This window comes from Zootoca vivipara, chromosome 13, assembly GCF_965207765.1.
Source record: "Zootoca vivipara chromosome 13, rZooViv2.hap1.1, whole genome shotgun sequence".
NCBI classification, from domain to species: Eukaryota; Metazoa; Chordata; class Lepidosauria; order Squamata; family Lacertidae; genus Zootoca; species Zootoca vivipara.
Window position 1 is genome coordinate 27945756 of NC_142596.1, and position 20571 is coordinate 27966326.

The following is a 20571-nucleotide window of genomic DNA, read 5'->3' on the forward strand; positions in this document are numbered from 1 at the left end:
GACCGGAGCACTAGAGCACTGTTTCCTCCTGCCGTTTCCAGCAAGGGCTATATAACTGCTAAGAGAAGCTGCAGGAAATCAGAGACACAAAGGGAGGGTGTCTGAAAACCCTTTGAGGTCTGTTCGTGTGAGAAGGAAGCAGTCCTTCCTGAGGCAGGGGCATTTTGCTCAAAGAGGAGGACAGCTTGGCCACCATCGCAACATCTGTTCTGGGTGGTTGGTGGAACATGTTTTTGAAGTGAAAATTACCAAGCATCAAATAGAACAAGGGGAGCCAACACGCTCCCTTACAGATGTTTTTGGACGCCAACTCCCTTTGGCTCCATGTAGCCTGCCTGACGCATCTGGGATGTTGGGAGTTCTTCCAGTTGAACAACATGGGGGGGCACTAAATTAACTACCCCAATACAGATGAACAAATCTGGCCTTGCTAGACTTTTGGAGTTCTTTTGAGTGTGTCAACAAACACGTGGATCCTGCATACTTTTATTTTCAGTAAGATTTTAACAGACGCTTGCCAAAGGCTCCTGAGCAAATTTATTAGCCTTGGGGTGAGAGGACAGCTCTTCTTTATAGGTCAGGAACTGGTTAAACAACACAAAGCGGAGAGTAGGAATAAACCAGCAATTCTCAGAGGGGAGGGATTCTCTCCTCCCCCAACTCCTACAAGGCAAGGTCCTGCAATGGTGCTGGTGCTTTTTCACTTCTCCCTCAAGGATCTGGAGGTTGGAATGAGCAGCCACCTTAGATGCCGTTTTGGTGTGGGGTTGTGTGTGTGTGTGTGTGTGTGTGTGTGTGTGTGTGTGTGTGTGTGTGTAAAAACCAAACTATATTGTGCAGCACCCTAAATGGTTCTCTCCAGGTTTGGTGAATGGGCAAGAAAATGGCAAATGCTGCCCAATGTAAATGTAAATTGATTTGCAAAGAACAGAACAAAAACTATGCATGCTGCCGTGGTTATCAAGGAAATACATATGGAATACTGTGTGCAGTTCTGATCCACCCTACCGAGTTGAAACACCTTCATGCAGGGAAGGACAAATACTGGTGCCTCTTTAGTTTGGAGGGGGAAGGCAATTAGTGGGGGGCAGAATTACAGAGGCTTTCACAGTGTGGAGAGAGTTTTTTCTACCTCTCGCATAATTTTAGAACTGGTGACTGCCCAATGAAATGGACTGGACTAGATTCAGGATAGGTGAGAGGAAAAAATTGTGCATAGTCTGTTGTGATGGGGATACAGAATTTCACAGCTTCAGAAGTGGGATTCAACAACCACAGTTGCAGGAGGCAGCTCTTTCCCTCGCCTTGAGGGTCTCCCAACTGTCTGGCCTGTGTTGGTGGTCCAGCTAGAAGGTTGCTCTGCTCTTGCACTCTTTGTTGGTGTTCCATATCTACAAGGGAAACCAGTTGTTTTCTAGGGTGCCATTCTCTTCTGGATTATTTTGCTCTGGACTAGGTGATCCTTGGGTACCTTCCGACTCTTAAGATTCTATGATTCTATGGCTCATGAGGAACATTACACAAACAGAGGCCAAATCCTTGTCCCTGTGCTGTAAACAACAATCCTGAGCAGTTTTCTGGAAATGCCGTTTTGAACAAAAGGTATGTGGGCAACGAAACAGGTTGTTCTGTTCATTCCCCACCAAGCAAAAAGGAGGCTGCCCTCCCCTGACCCCTTTAGGCCTCTGCTGTGTGGGGTGAGGAAAGCAGCAGGAGCAAGGCCCAGGCAGGCAGACAGCTGCTCTGAAATGCTCCCAGAGGGGCTTTGAGGGAGCAGAGCAGCCCTTCTCCTTCCCTTGACCTATGGAGCTCAGTGCCATTGGGCCGGGGAGGCACTGGGTCATGGATGCTGGCGGAGAAGCAGAAGCCCAGCTCCAAAAGGCTGGAAGAGACTCGGCAGTGGGTGGAGGACCAGGGCTGGGCACTTTGCCAGTGCATCAGTCGGTGGAAGCAGGACAGGAGCCCCTTCTGAGTCGCAGTTAATGTGGCTTTATTGGTTAGTGCAGGCCCCTCCATTTACAATCATTAGAATTACAGAGAGTTGCACACAGAAATGCGAGGGGAGGGGGGAGAGGAATCTGAGGAACTTGGATTGTACATAATATGGAGGAGAGGAGGATGGCGGGGGGAGCACTGGGCTCTGTTTATACAACATTCAGTAGCAACGGGAGCTGGCCTAGAAGTCCTTCTCGCCGCCGCTGCCTTTGAGAAAGGTCCCCATGAGCATGACGCAGCAGAGGAGGAATTGCGTGCTGGGGCTCCCATGCAGGAACAAGCAGAAGCAGGAGCTCAATGTCTTTCTCGTCATTTCTTTCCTGGGCTCCCCAACGGTCCCTCTGGGTGGGTGGTGGTGGGATTGCTAATGGAGCTCAGTTGGGGTGCATTATAAACAGCAGTTTTTACAAGGTTTGCCGTAGAACGTGAAGAAGGGAGATGCTGAAGTCAGCTTCAAAACTACAAATTTTGGGGAAGGACTTGAGCTGGTTGGGTGGGGAAATTGGAGTGGTGGAGAGCAGATCATTGAGTAACCATGGAGCGGGGAGGGATGTGGGGGAATATATTCCCCTGTAGTACTTTCTCCTCTGACGGAGCAGTGGGTCTAAATCCCACTGGCCCCTGCTTCAAGTTTTAAGATAGACACATTCATAGGTGGGTTAGTGCAGCAGCTTGTCTGTCCAGGCCCAGGGACCCACCACCTCTGCTGCTGGGCCTGAGCATACATGGCTTGTAGGCACTGGTCACTGGCTGCTGCCTCATCACAAGCCATGAGGGCAAGTCAAAGACCCAAACTGCAATGGATAAGCTCAACAGGAAAGCAACAATTGGGCTTGCTGGGCCCCTTCCTGCAGGGCAGCGAGCTGGAGCATGGAACTGAGCCCCTGGAGGCTGCAGAACCAAATGCCAGGGGGAAGGCAGGGGGGCAGGGGCTTGTCTTATCATCTGTCAAGCTTACTGCATTTAGAAATGTGATGTTTACCCTGTGCCCTGAAACCCAGAAGCCTTCAGTGTGGTGATGGCAGCTCACAGTAAAAATATTTTAAACACACACACACACACACACACACACACACACACACACACACACACACACAAAATAGCATACACAGTTCCAATAAAAGGTCAGTTCCAATTACAACCCAAAGAAACCCAAAATAAATATATAGACAGTGACCAGAAAAATAGTTCCTATGGGATTCTCCCCAGCTCCACTTTTTCTTTTTCTTTTTGCCAGTCTGATGGCAGGAACAATTTAGACCAGCTAAGAGGGCTGAGCACATTCTTTCCCAGACCAAAAGCCACACCCAAAGACTCTGTAAGGCTTTTTCAGAGCTTGCCCAAAGCTTCACACCCATGATTTGTGACTTCCCAAGTGTGCTCTCTGCACCCTCCCTCCCCGTGGCTACAATGTGCTGGGCCATCAGCCCTGGCTTTGCCAACAGCACAGAGGACGAAAACGGGGGCCCTCACTGTGGCTGCTGACAGCTTGAAGGGCCTTTAATGCTATCTGCAATAGCTGCGAGGAGAATGGCAGTGCATGCGGGGAGCTGGAGGAAGAGCCTGCAAACACCCCCTTCACTTGGTTTGGCCCTCAGTTCTAGCAAACGGGAGGAAAGGATGTCCTTGTATGTGCAGCAGGTGCCAGCTCCATCCCCAGAGGGATCCAGTCCCCACCCACCTACCCCAATTTCACCCCTTCTAGCCACTGTTTTTCTCACAGGGAAAATACTGGGACTTGATAAACATGATCCTCGTCCGAAGGGCAGAGTCACTTGGCAAGGGCCAACTTCACCTCTGGCACTGCTGAAGATGCAGTATTTGGCATTTTCTAACTGCAGAGCTTAAGGGCTTCTCTGCAATGTACTCCTTGGTGCGCCAGGCTGGATTCTTTTTTTCAGCACAGCTTTGGCAGAGTGTTGAGGGGCAAGCAAGCCGATTTCCACTTTTCTGTGTCATCACCCCCTTCTCTCCTCCTCCTCCCAGCTCAGTTCTCACTTCACACCTGAGAGGCTGAGGAATGGTGTCTCTCTTTCTCTTCCTGCTCTCGTCCTCCTTTTTACTGGTCTCTTGTGCTGCTTCCATCTGAAGTTACCCCATGGGCTAAGTCGGACAAAGTTCTGGGGGTCTGGCCCTGCAGAAGAGCCCTCAGGCAAGGAAGTGGGGAGGGAGGGGGCAGCGCTTTCGCAAGCAGCATCAAAGCAGCTGAATTATTCTACAGCAATGACGGAGGCAGCAAAATAAATGTGGAAAAGTGAAGCAGCTCCCAAGAGGGTCCCTCCACTCCACGCACATCCAGGCATGCTGGACACGTCCTGGGCATGGTGGCAAACAAGAGCCATGTGCAGGCAGCATGTGCCCAGCAAATCCAGACCACATTTGGGACAGGAAGGAGACTTGCGCTGTAAGTAGATGGATCTCCCAGTGCTGCATGGTGGGGGGTGGGGTGGATGGACGGATGAAATGCACTGCTGCAGCCAGGGAGGCCTCAGAACTCGATCTTGCATGCAGGAAAGGACTCATCCTGCATCACCACTGTGCTGCTGCTGGCCAGGACCATGATGCTTAACTCCTGTTGCTTCTCGTGGGTTTGTTGGTACCATTCCCGGGTCACTTCCGTGTCGTGTGTTGGGATGAGAGTCACCTAAGGAAGCACAAGAGACAGGCTGGGAAGGGGTTTCCTGGGTGCTCTGGCCAATCACAGCAGGGCCAGGAAACCTCTAGCTAATAGAGGATCCCTTGCAGAGGCAGAAGGAGGTTTGCTGCAGGGTTGGGTCAAAGGAGCAGGCTGGAGCTAATTTTTTCAGCAGCTAAGGCAGATCTGGTGGAGGTGAGTGGGCCTCCCTTTTTGGACTTGGCTCAGAATTATTCTAGGCAAAGGAGAGGTGGCTGGGTGGGCCAATGGAGACAATACCTTCCTAGCCAGATGAGACCAAGCAGTAGCTGAGCACTGGCTTGCCTGGCGGGCATAGGGCCAGGACTGACTTAGGCAGTTTCCTTTAAAGTGAAGAGTTCTTGTTGCACTGAGACGTCATACTTTGCAGAGAAATAAAGCTCTCCATGAGTCATGCTCTGCTGTAGCTCTTAGGCATGCTTGCAAACTATTGCCCTCTCCTCCCCCCACTGGCTCCACAGAGAAGCCAGCCCAGCACATACCTGCAGGTTCTCCCCCCACTGGGCCTTCCCTTCTAGGAGGGCGTCCAACACTGCGCGACTGGGCTCCCCGCTGCCTGGGTCGTTGCCGCTCATGACGTAGTAGGAGGCCCGGACCCTCTTGAAGAATTCCTGGTCTGTGTTCTTCCCACTGCAGTGATTAGGGATGTAAGCCATGTCCACATAGATGGGGGGCCCAGGGGGCACAGAGGAGCTGCTTTTGGGGTTGCTGGAGACTTAGGGAGAGAGAAGAGGGAGGGGATGTTAAACCAGCTGGTGGCAACTGGGCATGGTGATTACTAGCCCATCAGCTCCTGATGAAAATGCCCCAACTAGGGATCTCTCACATAGCATCATTCTTAACATTTCTTCACATCCCACAACTGCCCCACTTCAACTCCTCTCCTTAGAATGGAAAAGTCAAGGAACCAGGAGAAGCTAAGAGAAAAGCAAACTGGAATTCACTGGGAGAAGCTGATCACGCAATAGCGGCCAAATTGTTGCCCTCCAGATGCCATTGGACTACAGCTCTCACTGTCCTTGACCTTTGTCAGTGTGACTGGGGCCCAACAACAGCCTGAGGGCATGACTATGCAATCCCCCCTATGCAATCACAGCCCACTTTGCCCAGTTCTGCAAAGAGGTGTTCTACTGGGAGCCCAAGGACCACCTTCCACTTCCAGCATAGCACCTCCTGCTGGTGGAGGAAAGGATCAGCTTCCGACTCATTGGGGCAAGTGCAGGGGCCTCCCTCTCCCCTCCACACAAACAAGCCTAGCCCTGCCTTCTAGGGTTCTCTGGGATTCTATCCTTCGTCCAATGCATTTATAGAAAGGCAGACTATTATAGGGCCCAAGACAGAGCTCCGCAGTCTGAATTATTGCCTACCGGTAAGAAGAACCCTGTAGCAGCAGTAGGGTCAGGCCAGAGGAAGTTCATCACAGTCCAGCACTCTCTTCTCCCCTTGGCCCCAAAGGGAAGAAGCCTCCAAGCAGAACATGAGCACAGCAGCAGGACTTTCCCTGCTTGCAGTTTGCAGCAGCTGGGTCTCAAGAACCTATCACCTCTGACAGTAGAAGACTCACCTGGCTGGTGATCCCTTTGTATCTCTGCCTGAGATCCCTCCAGAGAGATTCCCCCGCAAAATAATGTATTTGGTAATCACCACACCAGAGTGCAGAGTTTCAGAACTGGAGACCATGTATTTTCCAGCAGGAAAAGGTAGGCCTGATTTGTCATTCATGCCCAAGATTAAATCCACAGGAAGTGCTTCTGGCAATCTTTGACCCTACACCAGGGAGCAGAAGCAGCACATCCTGGTTCTAGGAAAGTCTCCCAGACTTTGGGCAGAAGACAAATGGCTGGACAACCAGAGGTGAGAGCACAGACGCCCCCACAATTCCCACCAAGAGGGCCAGGCCTCTGCTCAGTCTTACCCGGGCTGGTTTTGACGCCATTGACGAGGCTCTTGCCAGGGTTGGGGGGACCCGTCTCTTCCCCATGGGCCTTCAGGGGCTTCTCTCTCTTGGCCAGTGCTGGCTTTGGAGGCTGTTGCTTCAAGGGGGTTGGGGACCATTTCTCAGGCTTCCGGGCAGGGGAAGAGGACTTGGGCTTGCCCAGCGGCTTCCTCACCCCTTTGTTTTTCTCCTTCAGATCCTTCTTGGATATTTTGTCAGGCCTGCTCATGTTCTGCTCATTGAGCAGCACCTCGGGGTCCATCATGCAGACATCCGGGTGTGGAGGGTGAGGATGGGGGTCCGCCAGGGTGATGGGTGGGGGGTCATGACCAGCTCTTGTGCTGCTGCTGCTGCTGCTGTGATGGGAGCTGCCCACAGCTTTGTCCACTGGGAGGAAATCGGCATCTTCGTCGGAATCCATAGCCGCGTCGGCTGTGATGGAGGGGCACTCCTCTGTTTCTGGAGGGACATCCGAGTCAGACTGGGAGGTGCCAGAGTCACTTGCGGAGGTGGGGGGAGTTTCTTCTGCTGTGGCAGAGGGTTGCCTATGGCCACCAGGGATGGAGTGTGGCCTTCCTTTCACAGAAGGGTGATCTTCAGCCTGGGAACATTCACTCTCCTCTGATGAATCCTGAGGACTGGGATTGATGAACGATGGGGACAGCTCTCCCTTCCTTTGCTTATACTCACACGAGAACCTCTGCCCGTACTCCAAGGTGGCTCCCAAAGATGGCTCCAACTCATGGGAGGCATCACCATGATCTTCTGTTTGGCTGCCATGCTGGGCATCTGGAAAGAAGGGTGGGAAAGCTGGCTCACAGCTCAACAAGGAAGAGGGACGGCTTTGTCTCTCACAGTCCTCCTTCTCGTCATCCTCCTTCTCGTCATCGTCTTCCTCCTCCTCGTCCTCCTCACTCCTTGTTGCCCCTGTGAGATGTGGCCCACCATGGAAAGCAAGGGGGCTGAGGCTCACCTCCGTGGGCCCGTTGGCAGTGGCAGCTGCCTCCTGCTGGCAGTGGGGGGAAGCAGCCAGGATGTCAGGGAGGGGAGTGGCTGCTGGCCACTCTCCAGGGCTTGGGAGCTGCTGTGTGCAGCTAACTGTGCAGCTGGACTCAGACTGCTGAGTGGGTAGAGAGGGCAGTCCCAAGCTAGCAGAGGCATCTCCTCCCATTTCACCTAAAAACATCTTTGCTGAACCTGCTGGAAGCTGTGGGGACATGGGTTGCTGTGTTCTCTGGACATCTGGCCCAGCAGCTGTTCCTCGATAAGGGGGGAACAAGGGGCTCTCACTGACTGCCGGATGTGTTGAGATGGAGGCCCTCAAGAAGGTTTCCTCAGGAGAGCTAGATGACTCCCTGTGCAGCTGCTGCTCTTGGGGTGCCCCAGAGAGAAGCTTCCCTCCTCCTGCTGGGAACGATGAATCCTCACTAGAAACCTTTTTGGATACCTCCAAGTATTCATCTCTCTTGCCCTTTTCAAAGGGGTCAGAATCAGGGATGCCAAAAGCGAGGGATTTGTCCCGTAAGTGGGATGAGAAATGTGCTTCGTGTCGGAACAGGATGGATGGCTGGTGCATGCCCAGGGAAGAGAGTTCAAAGCCCGAGGAAGAGCAATCCAGCCCTTTAGTCAGCAATGCTGGGCCCTTTGGAGAGTCCTTCTCTTTAGCAGCAGAACCAAAGCAGAAGCCTTTGGAGTCAGTATCATCAAAGCCTTTCCCTATGGAGGCCTCTTCCTCTTCCTCTTCTTCTTCCTCATCCACCTCCTTTTTGGAGCATGGCTTGCTTGAGGCCCACTCCTGCCTTTCTGGACCTGCAAGGCTGCCATAGGCAGCAACATCCTCAGCCTTCAAGGCTGTTCTCTCTCTCTGACTCTCCTCTCCCAACAATGCACCATAGGATGCTCCTTGCCATGTCACTGACAGACAGTCCTCCTTCTCCAATCCTGAAATGTCTGCATAGGGTTCTTCTTCCCTCTTGCTGGCTGGCTTCAGAGCTGAAGGGGGCTCCCCTGGGTGCTTGGATTCCTTTTCAGACTTCTCCTTGGCCCCCTTCTCCAGCTCTGAGTCGCTGGCGCTCTCTTCTCCCCTTCTGGCTTGCTCATAGTACATATCCTTGGGCAAGGAGTGCTTGGGAGAAGGAGACCTTTGCTCCTGACTGATGTTTGCATCTGGAGGGTGAGCACCTTCAATGTAAAGAGCTGTCTCCTCCTGCTTCAGCATGCCTGCCACATCAGTGTGGGAGGTAAAGCCTTTGTCCCCCAGAGAGGCTGCAGGCAGGGAGCTCACCAGACTTCCTTGAAGAGGAGGTGAAGAGTCTGCAAGGCTCTCATCAGGCTGTGGGTTGTCCTGGGCTGCCAAGCTCTGTGATACACTGGGCTTCCCTGTTATCTGAAGAGGATGGCCCTGGGCATGGACCTCTGCATACTCAAAGGAGGGCTCTGCTTTGTCCTTTGGGGAAACTGGAGACGAGAGCTCTTTCTCAGTAGGAGTGTAGAGGCAAGACTCTTCTTCCTTGGAGGAGATGGGGTAAAGGGCTGTCCCTATCTTGAGACCCACATCTTTTCCAAAGTGGTCAATGCTAGACATGACAACATTCTCATAGATATCTGCATAATGGAAAGTCTTCTCATGAGGGTAAGGAGTTGCTTCTCTCTCTTCCCCTTTGGGTTCACAGAGCCCAGACTGACTGGGAGGGTCTGTGGTGCTGAGCCAGGAGTGATGCTCTGCTTGGTGAATCGAGACTAAGTCCTGCAAAGGGGTTGCGAGGTCTCCACTTCCTCCAAGGTGGGTGGACTCAGTCTTCCCTGGCTCCACAACTGCAGGGGTCATGTCTTCCTGGGATCCTACTGGACTCAGCAGAGCTGCCCTCACAACCTGCTCCTTTTGGCTTTCCTCTGAGCAAGTATGAGATTCCACCTCAGCCTCCTGCTCTCTGCCCTGCATCTCTTTGGGATCCCACTTGCTTTTGTAGACATCATCAGCCTCTGATCTCCTCTCTGTGGTTCCTGATTGCAGCGTGGGCACACTTTGGTCTACTGCAGGGGACTTTCGCTGCTCTGGTGCAGATGCTTCTCTCTCCTCTTCCAAAGCAGGAGGCTCCACCACAGAGCTGGACCATGGCTCTGTGGCCACTTCCTCCTCAGCTTGCTCAGCTGGGGACTCCTCTCTCCACCCTGTTGTAGGCGGAATCTTGACCTGGTGTGGAGGGGACAGTATGGCCCATTCCAGGCCAGATGTTGACACACTTTCTAGCCCAGGAGAGGGGGAGCTTATGGAGCCAGGCATCTTGGATTCCTTTGTGTCCAGGGCACTGTGTTCAGCAGCTGCTTGTGGAAATGCATGTGTTTGGTCAGATGATGTTTCTGGCATTTGCTGGGCCACAACCTTGTCATTCACATGGGAAAAGCGATTCTCAGGAGGTGTCTCTTGCTTCAGAGCGGCAAAGTTTTCATGGAAGTGCCTGTATCCTGAGTCCCAAATGTCTTTCATGGCCAATCCAGAAATATCATCTTCAGACTCTGCTGCAGAGTGAGAGATCACTCCCTCTTCAGTCTTCGGAGGAGGATGAGCCTTTGTTTCGTGTTTTTCTACTTCCTCATCCAAGAAAGTACATTCCCCTCTTTCTTTCCCATACTTTGGCTTTTGCTCTTTGCATGGCACTTCTTTCGTCTCCTCTGGAAACCACACTTTCTTCTCAGAGTTTGTGTCTTTCAGATAAATATCTTCCATTTCTGGAGATTCCTCTTCTTCCTCTTCCTCCTCTTCAGTATCCTGCTCCTCTTCCAGCAACTGACAAGGCCCCATCTCCTCAGAGGAGACTTGCAAAGGCTCCTTCTCTAGAACTGGGCTTGGTTCTGTGAAGCTTGAAGACTTTGAATCTGGACTTTCTTTGGGGGAAGGTCTTGGAGATGGTACTTTGATGGGCTCTTTCTCAGCTAAAGATACAGCTCTGGCATCTTCCATAAAGGTGTCTGCAGAAGACATCGTGAGGGTGGCATGGCTGTCTTGGAATGGATCCTTCCCAGGGAATGAAAGGGAACTGAGTGAATTGTCTTTGGCCAAAGCTTCAGATGTTTTGCTTCCAAAAGGGCTCTGCTCTGTGTAAGCCTGGTAGCTCATTTCAGGAGAGAATTGTTCTGTGAACACGTCTGATGAGGACTTCTGAGCAGGGACCTCTTTTGTAGACAGGGACTGAGCAGCATCAGGTTGAGAACTCTCTCCTGTGAACAAGTGCAAAGAGGTTTCTTCACTAAGGCTCACAGAAATGTCGCTGCCTTCTGGGGAAGTGTATTTGATAGCAACTGAGGGGGACCCCTCTTGGCCTAAGCTGCCTTCTGTAAAATGTAGGGCATTCCCATCTTCTGGCAATTTTTCCATGGCAAAATCATCTGAATATTTTGCTTTCCCAGGAGTGTCTTCAATAAATGGAAACACCTTTACTTCCTCTGGTGAAAGCGGTTTTGTGGGCACTTGTGAAGAACTCTCACCAAAAGCTCTATCGGAAAGTTCCTCCCACCCTTCTGGGGGAGGAATTTCAGCCGCAGAGAAGAGCACCTCATGGGCAGGGCACTTCATGCTTTCCTGGGAGTCTTCCTCAGTGGTGTCTGCACCCTTCAATGGAGAGTCCTCTCCGGGCTCTAAAAGTGTCTCTTTGGTGAGAGGATAAAGGTCAGAAATGTCCAGGGTCTCTTGCTTGTGGTAGAAGCTGATGGCCAGCTCCTCTTTCTCAAGAAGCAGTCTCCGATCCTCACTCTGGACAGGTACAGATTCTGATCCAGCCACACTTTCTGGGACAGGCTTGTCCTGAAGGAGAGTTGATGCCTCTTTCCCCCCAGAAAAGACCCCCTCGGTAGCAGCGACCTCTCCTTCAAAAGCCCTGGAGATCTCAGTGGCTTTGCTGGGACTTCTTTCTTCATCCCATTTCACAGGGGCCTCAGAAGACTTGTCAAACAGCTCAGCCTCCACAGTGTCCGATTTCTCCTCTACAGGGGACTGGTGGAAAGGTGTGTGCCCAGCGCTGGTGGGGCCCGACTGGGTGGGAGATGCCATCTTGACTGTGCTATCATCAGGGCTCATGCACCGCTCTTCAGCCTCACCAGAGCCTGCAACTACCTGCAGCAACTGGGCTTCTCCATCGAGTATCAGCATGGCCTCTTGGGATCCTTCCACTGGCACTCCTGTTAAACCATCTCCCAGGGGCCCTTGCTGAGAAAACAAAGGTGCATCATAATGACCCTGTGCTCTCCAAGGCTTCTCAATATTTGGTGTCTCATCTTCTTCCTCCTCTTCCTCTTCCTCCTCCTCCTGTTCTGGTTCCTGTTGCTGCTGCAGGCCCTTTCTGCAGGCCTCAAGCCTCCTCTCACCTTCTGCTTGTATACGGAAGTCTTCTGGAGGTGGAGACTTGAAGCCTTTGTCCTCCTCTAGTGAAGATGTGGGAGAAATGGTGCCAGCGGAGGGAACGTAGTCCAGACCTTGGGTAGCCTCTGTTCTAGAGGAAGGGATGCTGTTCACTGTATCCAGCAGCAAGGAGCTTTTGCCAGTATCCTCTGTCTGTGGTGCTGTTATCGAGGCAACAGACTGGTCCTCTGCAACAGAGGTGGCGAAAGAGGAGAGCTTGTCACACTCTGTGATGGATGTTGCTGAAGAAACATGCTCCTCTTCCGCCAGGGGGGCAGCCACAATGTTGGTGGGGTAGGCAAGGACTGCAGGGTCTTGGCCAGCAGCTGCCATGGCCTGGATCCCATGGATAGCTTCAAAGGAGCCGGTCTGGTCTGGCACCGCAATGTCAGAGGAGCTAATATCTGTCTTGAGCTGGGGCAGCCTCTCCTCCTGCTCATCGTGGATCTCTTCATCGGAGATGGTCTGCTCTGTCTCTGAGTAGCCAGGGATGGTCTCATCCTGGATGTAGGAGATGTGTTCTCCAAGTGGGGCTGGAGCACTGCCCAGGCAGGATTCCTCCTCCTCCCCCTTGCCCATTCTTTGCTTCCCAGGCAGTCTGCTTTCCTCCTTGGCCTCTTTTCCCTTCCCTCTGGAGGGAAAGAGGGGACCTTCTGGCTGCTGGAAGAGAGAAAGCTCACTCTTCTCTGCCTCTACCCCTTTGGCCTCTGAAAGGGGCTGTTTGGTCCCTTCCAGCTCTGCCTGTTCCAATCCCTTGTCTCTCCTGTCCATTTGCCTCTCTGCCTGTGTCTCCATCCACTTCATTTCCAAAGCAGAATATTTGTCTTCTGAGTAGTCACCAGAGGCCTGCATTGGATCTCTCTCCTCTCCTGCTTCTTTTCTGGAGACTTCTGCTGTTCTCTCAAGGGGCTCCTCCAAGGCTGCTACTCTCTCATCAGGTCTTTTGGGCATTTCCCCTCCTCCCACCTTGCCTGTTTCCTCCTCTGTTGCGACTTGGGACCAGGAGTCTGGGCCACTGACTCCTTCTGAGATCAGGTCTGTCTCCTGAGCAGCCACATCACCAAGCCCCTGCTTTCCTGCCTCTCCTTCTGCAGGACCAGGTGCCTCTGGAAGCCTGGCTTGCTTTTCAGCCTTCAGCTCCTCAAAGTCCTTGGTGAGGTCCTCTGGGGAAGACAAGACCAGCCTGTGCTCAGCCACGCCTGCTGGTTCTGGGGGCTGGCTTGGTGGTTTCCTGGGCACAGGCAATGCCTTCTTTGGCTCTCCGTGGGCAGCGTCCTTCTCAGCTTTGTTGCGAGCTTTCTCCGCTTTGATCCGGCCAGGAGCTTTTGCCTTGTACAAGGTCTTCCTCACTTCAGGGGTGAATGACTTCAAGTCTGGCTTTGAAATCTTTTTCAGCTCTGGCTTGGCTTCCTTCTTTTTCTCTTCTTTCTTTGACTCCTTCCTTTCCTCTTTCTTCCCATCATCTTTCTTAATCTCCTTCCTCTCTTTCTTGATCTCTTTCTTCTCCTTGTCCCTTTTCTCCTCCAGCTTAGACACTTTCTCCTTGAGGTGCTTCTTGCCCATTTTGTCTTTGTTGTGTTTCCTTTTCTCTGCTTTGAGGGCATCACTGGAGTCCATTCTTACTTTCTCTGCCTTGGGGGGCTTTTCCAGTGGCTCCTTGACCTTCTTCTCTGTCTTGGCCTCTTTGAGGACCTCGGACTTCAGCTCCTTTGCTCCCTCCTCACCACCTGCTTTAGCAGCTGCCGGCTTAGAAGACTTGAGGCTCTCCTTACTGTCTGTCCTCTGCTTGATCTTGGTCTGCTTGAGTGCCAGGGTGGGAAGGCCAGAGGCAATTTCCTTCTGCGTAGCAACAGGATACTTCAGAAAATCCAAGTGCCTGAGTTTCTCAAGCCCTTCCAAAATCTTGTTTTGTGGTGCATTCCCAGGGAACAAAACTCGCACTATTTTTTCCGTTGGACTTGCTGGGAGCCACACAACCAAGGCGGTGATGGAGGTCAGGTAGGGTACAGAGATCTCCCCTTCCTTTCCGTTGGCCAGAATGATGCCCGTCTTGGCCTTGCTGTTCCCGGCCCACTTCTGCATGAGGAACTGCATCTCCTTGCTCTCCTTGACTGGGTTCAAGACATACATGTCCAGTTTCCCAACACCCATTTTGTGGAACAAGGTGATGGGCTCAATTGTGTTGCCGACCACCCTGTAGAGGGGCTCTGGCTTCACACCCAGCCTGTTGAGGTACTGCAGGGTCAGGCTAGCCTCCTCAATACTTCTCTTGACCTTCATGGAAGACTCGGGCATTTTGAGCTTCTCAGGGACGTTGAAGAAAACCACCCCAAGTTCAGGGGAGATGAGATTCTTCATCCAGTCACTGTAGTTGGTGGAGCCCTGAGACTGCTCCTCGTCCTGCTCAGCGATCTTCCTCTGCAGGAGACCATTGATGCCAGGGAGGTTATCGGCCCCAATGTGGGTCAGGAGAACAGAGTCAATTCTGTCCAGGTGCCGCACCAGCTTCCAGAAACAGGACTTCCTCTCTGAACCGCCATCCACTAGGATGTTGAACCCATTGACGGCAAAGAGCGCTGAATCCCCCCTCCCTCCAGGGAAGATGTAGCAGCAGGGCTTGGACAGCTTGAGGAAGCCCCCGGAGGTTGGGGGTTCCAAGAGGTCAAAGGGAGATGGGACATCCACTGTCTCAGAGACATACTCGGCAAACTCAGAGATCCCATCCATCTCTGGCAGAATTGGGTCAGGGTTCAGTCTCAGACTGAGAAGGTCCCGGAATCGGGGGTGTCCAAGGTTGCTCCAATCTCCCTCTCCCAAGCACGACACAGTCAGGGAGGCCTTGGAAGCTGGATCTGTGTTGCTGAGAAGCTGGGCAACCTACAAGAGTCAGAAGCAGGCATTTGTGAGAAGCATCACAAAAGGTCCTTGATAAAAATCCCCAAAATGTCTTTTTTTAGTCAAATCCATGCAAGATCAACTTTTAACTAGAACTGGAAACCTACTAGTCAACCTATGTAACTAACTATTGTTCTTGGGTGGCCAGAGGTGTCCACCAGATGTATCAATAATAGCATCCTGGAAATATGTTACTCTGTGATGTGTGTGTTGGAGACTAATAATCTGAAAGGGGCCTCTGAAGGAAATTGAGTGTTTCCCAAGCCTACAATAAGCCAGGAGTTGGAATGCATGGTGAATAAAGTTCTAGTAACACGTCCTGAATGCCTGGGAAGATTTGTAATGTGTACAACAGTAGTAGCATCAATCCTCATTTAAGGTGGTCCCAAACTCAGTACCCCATGACACTGCGGGGTGTTAGAGGAATCTTAGACAAAGGATTTTCCAAGAAAATCTGTGAAATAAGACTTAAGCTAGGACTAAAAAGAAGACAGCCTAAGGATGGCCTCCAAAGCCACCTATGTCAGCCAGATTCCTACATATACAAAACCCAGATTCCCCACCCACCCAATTTACCTCTGGATCTGCAAGGATCTCAGCAAATTTCTGGTAGGTGAAGGTCCCAGCCTGCAGGATCAAATCTCCTTCTTGGTCTGTGCTCTGTCCACAGAGCACTAGCAGCTTGTAGGCAGAAGGGTCACATATCAAGGAACGAACCTGTTTGTAGCAGGAGAGACAGTTTCAGTTCCTGAGTTTTGGACTTGCAGAAATGCTGCCCTCACTTGGATAATGCAAACGGCTATGTCTGATGAATGAGCTTGGAGAGGCAGCTTTGCATCTTGCCTAAACATGCTTGAGTCTGGGCTCTAGACATAGCTCCATAATATCCCAGCCCTGCCCCAGGCAAGGTCATAAGAGGGGTAGCAGGGAACCCAAATACCCCCACACCTGGTCAGGATAATCTGTGCAGTCAAATTTAGCTGCAGGCAGAGAGGAAAAGCAGGAAGGCAGCCAGGTCCTTGGAAGCGGGGGCGGAAACTGGGTGCAGTCCTGAGGACAGGGCTTTGCAGGAGGGTCTTTGTTTTAAGGACTTTTATCTACTCCCCCTCATAAATATTTATCCTGATGGGGCAGGAGGATGGTTTCACAAGGGATTTGTAACTGGTTTGCCCCCAAAGTGAGGAAGCAGGCAATTTTTGCACCATGCCCCTGTAGCAACTCTTAGAGTTGTAATCCCATTGGTTACATTGAGCCCAGGTAGGCAGGAATCCCAGAGCTTTACCTCTGACACAGTGCTCTGTTCATCAGGGTTTACTAGGATGACTGTGTCTAGGTCCTCGCTCTGGTGGTGGAGGGTCCTCTGACCTAGGGAGACAGTAGAAAAGGCTATGTTCAAAACAGGTGCTCATAGTCGGAGCTCAAGGGCAAAACAACTGCCTTCAGAACCAGGCCATTGTGGCAATCCTGGAGAAGTTGGAAGGGCTGGTAGTTTCAAGCTGGCTTCAGCTTTCTCTGACCTGTTTCTGGGGGAACTGACCTCCAGTACAGCAGCGCAGACCAGCTGCTTTTGAACTCCCAGCCCAGGGAAGCTGCAGCAAATGATTCCAAACAGCAAATGAAAACAAAACTAGACCAATACATTTTGGCACAGGCAGTATTGCTCTGCACAGCTTATGCTAACCATTGGGGGGGGGGGGCTGACTTCAGCTTTCCTTGGGACGGAAAGTGATTTGCTTTAAGGCTGAAAGGCTGCTCTGGAGTCCTGCAAATTTGAGGCACGTGCTGATGAGGAAGCTTCTTCCAGCACTGCAGGATATGCAGATGTGCTTGGATGTTCAATGAGCAAGACATAAACATGCTCATAGCATGGATCTTGAAAATGCTCTAGCTTCGGGCAGCCCCTCCCCAGCTCCTCAGAATTGTGCAGGCAGTTGTGAGTTTGGGAAATGAGCTGTGTGTGTGTGTGTGTGTGTGTGTGTGTGTGCTGAGGGTTCCTCATGAGCCTGCACCAATCCTTGCAAAAGAGATGAGCTGCCCAACCCGGTACTTTCCCTGGCAGCATGGGCTCCTGCTGCTGAGTTGTAAAACACTCCATGGGTTGAGCTCTGTGGCCAATTTAAAATGCATCCATTAAAAAGAAGAAGACAGACGCACAGAGTGTGTGTGTGTGCATGTGCTGGATTTTGCACTACAGCAGCTGTTCCTGCTTGGCATCCATTGTACAACAGCTGCTCTGGTCTCCAAGGACGGCCGAAGCCATGAGCTCCCCAACTCCCCTCCCCTCCCTATCCCTTCCAGCTCTCCGTATTTGTCTGTAGATGAAGATGGACAGAGGATTTTGAAAGGAGGGAGGGTGTTCATAAAATGATTTTATTACAGAAATCAAGCACACCTTTCATTCTCTAGGGTCAAGCTCTGGAAAAAATGAGTCATGCTCATTGGAAGCATGAGGCTGCTCTGCCCAGCACTGTGTGACTGGCAACCCAGAAACTCATCAAGAAGTGAATGGATATACAAACAAACATTCCTCTGAGGCACCAAACAAGGAGGTTGAGCCAGACCGAAGCGGAGGACCACTTCTCCAGCTCCTGTCCCCAAAGGCCTCTGCTTAGGAAACCATCTCCCTCTCTCACCTCTGCTGCATCCCCTTCCTCCTCCCTTTCAGAGTCTCTTGGGAATGCCCCCTCACTTGCCTTGCAAAGAGGATGCAAGACCTCTTGTCAATATACATTTGCTCAGCAACAGTTCCTCCCCACCCCCACTTAACTTGCTTCTGTTCCCAATCCCAAGGGACCCAGGAAGTGGTGGGAGGGGTGTGGGTGTTTTGCCACTGAACCTGCAGCATTTCATGGATTGCAGGTACCGCAGAGGAAGATGCTCACCATACTGCCACTGGTCCTCTCCCACTGAAGCCCAGCAGGGAGTGTTTCTGGTTGGCCTTGCCCTCTGTGCCTGGTCACCTGCACCAGCTTCAGATTAAGCCTTAAAGGAAAAAGCTGGCCACCAGAGAGCACTCTGCCTGCCTCTGACCCTCTGTGGGCCTGCCCAGCTGCTGGCTGCTGCTGCTGCGGCAATTCATGTCAGTAATCTCTTCCAGGAAAACAAAGCCTGGCTGCTTAGTATTCTGCTTGCATCAGAGGATTTCCTCTGCTCCCAGTTGATATTGCAAGAAGTGGGCAGGGGAAGGAGGCAGGCCAGGCAGGGGCATGGAGAAACCACTGGGTCAAGGGCAGGTGTCCAGGAGATGGCAGCCTCTTGTTTGCTAGCCCTCCCCCCATCTCCCCTCCCCAGCAGATTACAGAGGCCTCTGCAGAACTCCTGGCTGCTTCCACCATCTCCTGGTACCTGCAGCTTGCAGCCCACCTCTCCTTTCCTCTTGTAATCTCCTCTTGCAGGTCAAGCATCCCATCTAACAAATGCAAATGAGTTGGCCTGCTTACAAATGTGGTCCAAACTAGGTTCTCCAATGCCCCAGTGGGCAGAGGAAGCTGTAAATGCCTCACAACCTGGTTTCAAGGCTGTCTATGTAAAGCTTTCAGGCCAAAGCTCTTCCAGACAGCTTGCAAAAGATCTTTAAACCATAAAACAGTTTTTAAACTATAAATGAAAGAATCCCGTTACAAAAACTAAAAACCCACCTCACCACACTTCTAACAGAATGCAATCTGAAACAAGTAAGTTTTAAAGTCTCATTTTAAAATGAACAAAGATATGGCCATGCAGACTTCTTTTGAGCAAGAATTCTAAAGATCTGGAGCCACTCCTAAAAAGGCCTGATCTCTAATGCCTGTTAGCCTGCTGTATCTGGCAATGAGCCTGCAAGGAAGGCTTCTGGGGCCCAGGCAGCTTCATATGGAAGCAGGTGGTCCATCAAATAAAACCAACATTCAAACCATTTAGGGATGGAAAAGTCCAGATTGGCATTTTAAATTGAGCCCAGAAGCAAATCAGAGCTAAAGGCATCTGGTATGTAGTAGTGGTAACTTATTTATTTATATTTACTTAAAAGCAATTCTAAACTACTTAATATTTCAAAAATCTCTAAATAGTGTACATTATGTACAATATAAAAACTATCCATTAAAATGAAAATACAGCCAATAAAACAATCTAAACACCTATAAAATTAAATCAAGCAGAAATTTAGGGGGTTTATACCCATAAAACAGGGTCCAAACCTATGGGTCAGGGAAATCCCAGGCTTCTTTTATGCTTTTTTATGCTCTCCTCCTTCACATGCATTCTGTTTCACATCTAGTCATCTACTATAACATACTCTACACAGGGGTCCCTTGGAAGAGTTTGATCAACTGATGTAAAGAAATCTAAGGAAACTGGAAATCTGACCACATCTCCTCAATACCCTACCTGGCCCTCCAGGACTTGGGACATGGTGTGCCAGATCAAGACGTTAGATGGCGCTAGAACTCTGGACTAAGCCATGCATACTGTGGCTGGGAGTTATTTGCATCCTCCCTGCCCAGTTAAATTTATTGCAAGAAAACCCCAGCCCCACCTCTACTTCTGCCTTCAAACACCCATACAAATGGGGGAGGGTTCCACTCTGACCCTTTGAAGAGGGGGCAGACTAGAAGCTGGGCAATGAGAGAACCCTTGGCCCTGCAAGTGGGCAGAAACTCCTCTCCTTGTGGCTGACAATGTGTGCCAGGCCAATGGTTCCAGCAGGGCCAGACAAAGCACAAAGCCATCATCTGTTCTGGATTCCTGCATACTATTCTGATGGCTGCTGGGATTTGGCTCTGTGGCCGACCATGTGGAAAAAAGAGAGCTTGGCCCTGGGGGGGGGGCAGTTTTGCCATCGTCTGTTTACTTCTTGACCCTGCCCAGAAACCTGTGGGGCTCAACTGATGAGCCCCCACTCTTTTTCCAGGAAGATGTCCACTCCCTTTCTGAATCTGGTGGTGGTGGCCTGCCTTTGCAGCACTTCACAGCAACTAGACCTACCTGTAGGATGACCTGTCAGTAGCTGATGGGTCAAAGAGAACTAGAAAAACAAGAGACACCCACCCCCAAATGCCTAGGAATCTCCAACTGTGGTGGGACCTGTGATGCCAGCTTTGCAAGGCGGGTGGGTGGCACCCACACAGAGGAGGGAGCGCAGGCGCAAGGTGGGTGACCTAGTGAGCCTTCAGGTAATGTTTTTGTAGATGGGGCCGCCCAACTCCTGCTGTCCTCATCTGACTCATCTCCTTGCATTTGAACAATTCTCATCCTAAAGGAAGGGCTGCACCTGGACTAGATTTTTTAAAACTTGTTTATTAATAAACTGCTCAGAGAAATCATGCAAGCTTTGGGGATTTGATGCTACTGATATGTGGATGACACCCAACTCTATATTTCCTTCCCATCTAAATCCATTCTCCCCCCCCCCAACTCCTACATTAGCATTTGCAGTTAGCATTGGATCAGAAAAGGGCTAACAAAATGATGCTTAATCCCAACAAGGCAGATGTTTTCCTAGTCACAGAATGGCAGCTCAGGGACTGGGGATTCGGCCTGCCTTGGCTGAAGCTGCATCCCCCTTGAAAGCTCAGGTTTGCAGCTTGGAATGCTCTGACCTGGATCCAGCCTTGAACACAGATGTCCAGGTCCTGGCGATGTCCAGGAGCAGCTTTGCTCAGGTGAGATCAGTGTGCCAATTGCATATGGTGAATT

General features: G+C 51.3%; 1 protein-coding gene across 3 annotated transcripts in view; it reads right to left on the reverse strand.

The window, feature by feature from the left end:
* Positions 1-1969: 1969 nt before the first annotated feature.
* Positions 1970-20571, reverse strand: part of MAP1A (microtubule associated protein 1A) — a 36118-nt gene continuing 17516 nt past the window's right edge. For all 3 annotated transcript variants that reach the window (XM_035130840.3, XM_035130842.3, XM_088657432.1), the window contains 5 exons: positions 16178-16260; positions 15472-15612; positions 6585-14877; positions 5152-5384; positions 1970-4639 (listed from right to left, as the gene is read on the reverse strand). In XM_035130840.3, coding sequence (XP_034986731.3) covers positions 4484-4639; positions 5152-5384; positions 6585-14877; positions 15472-15612; positions 16178-16260 — 8906 coding nt within the window. In that variant the 3' untranslated portion in view covers positions 1970-4483. The remainder of the gene's footprint in view (positions 4640-5151; positions 5385-6584; positions 14878-15471; positions 15613-16177; positions 16261-20571) is intronic.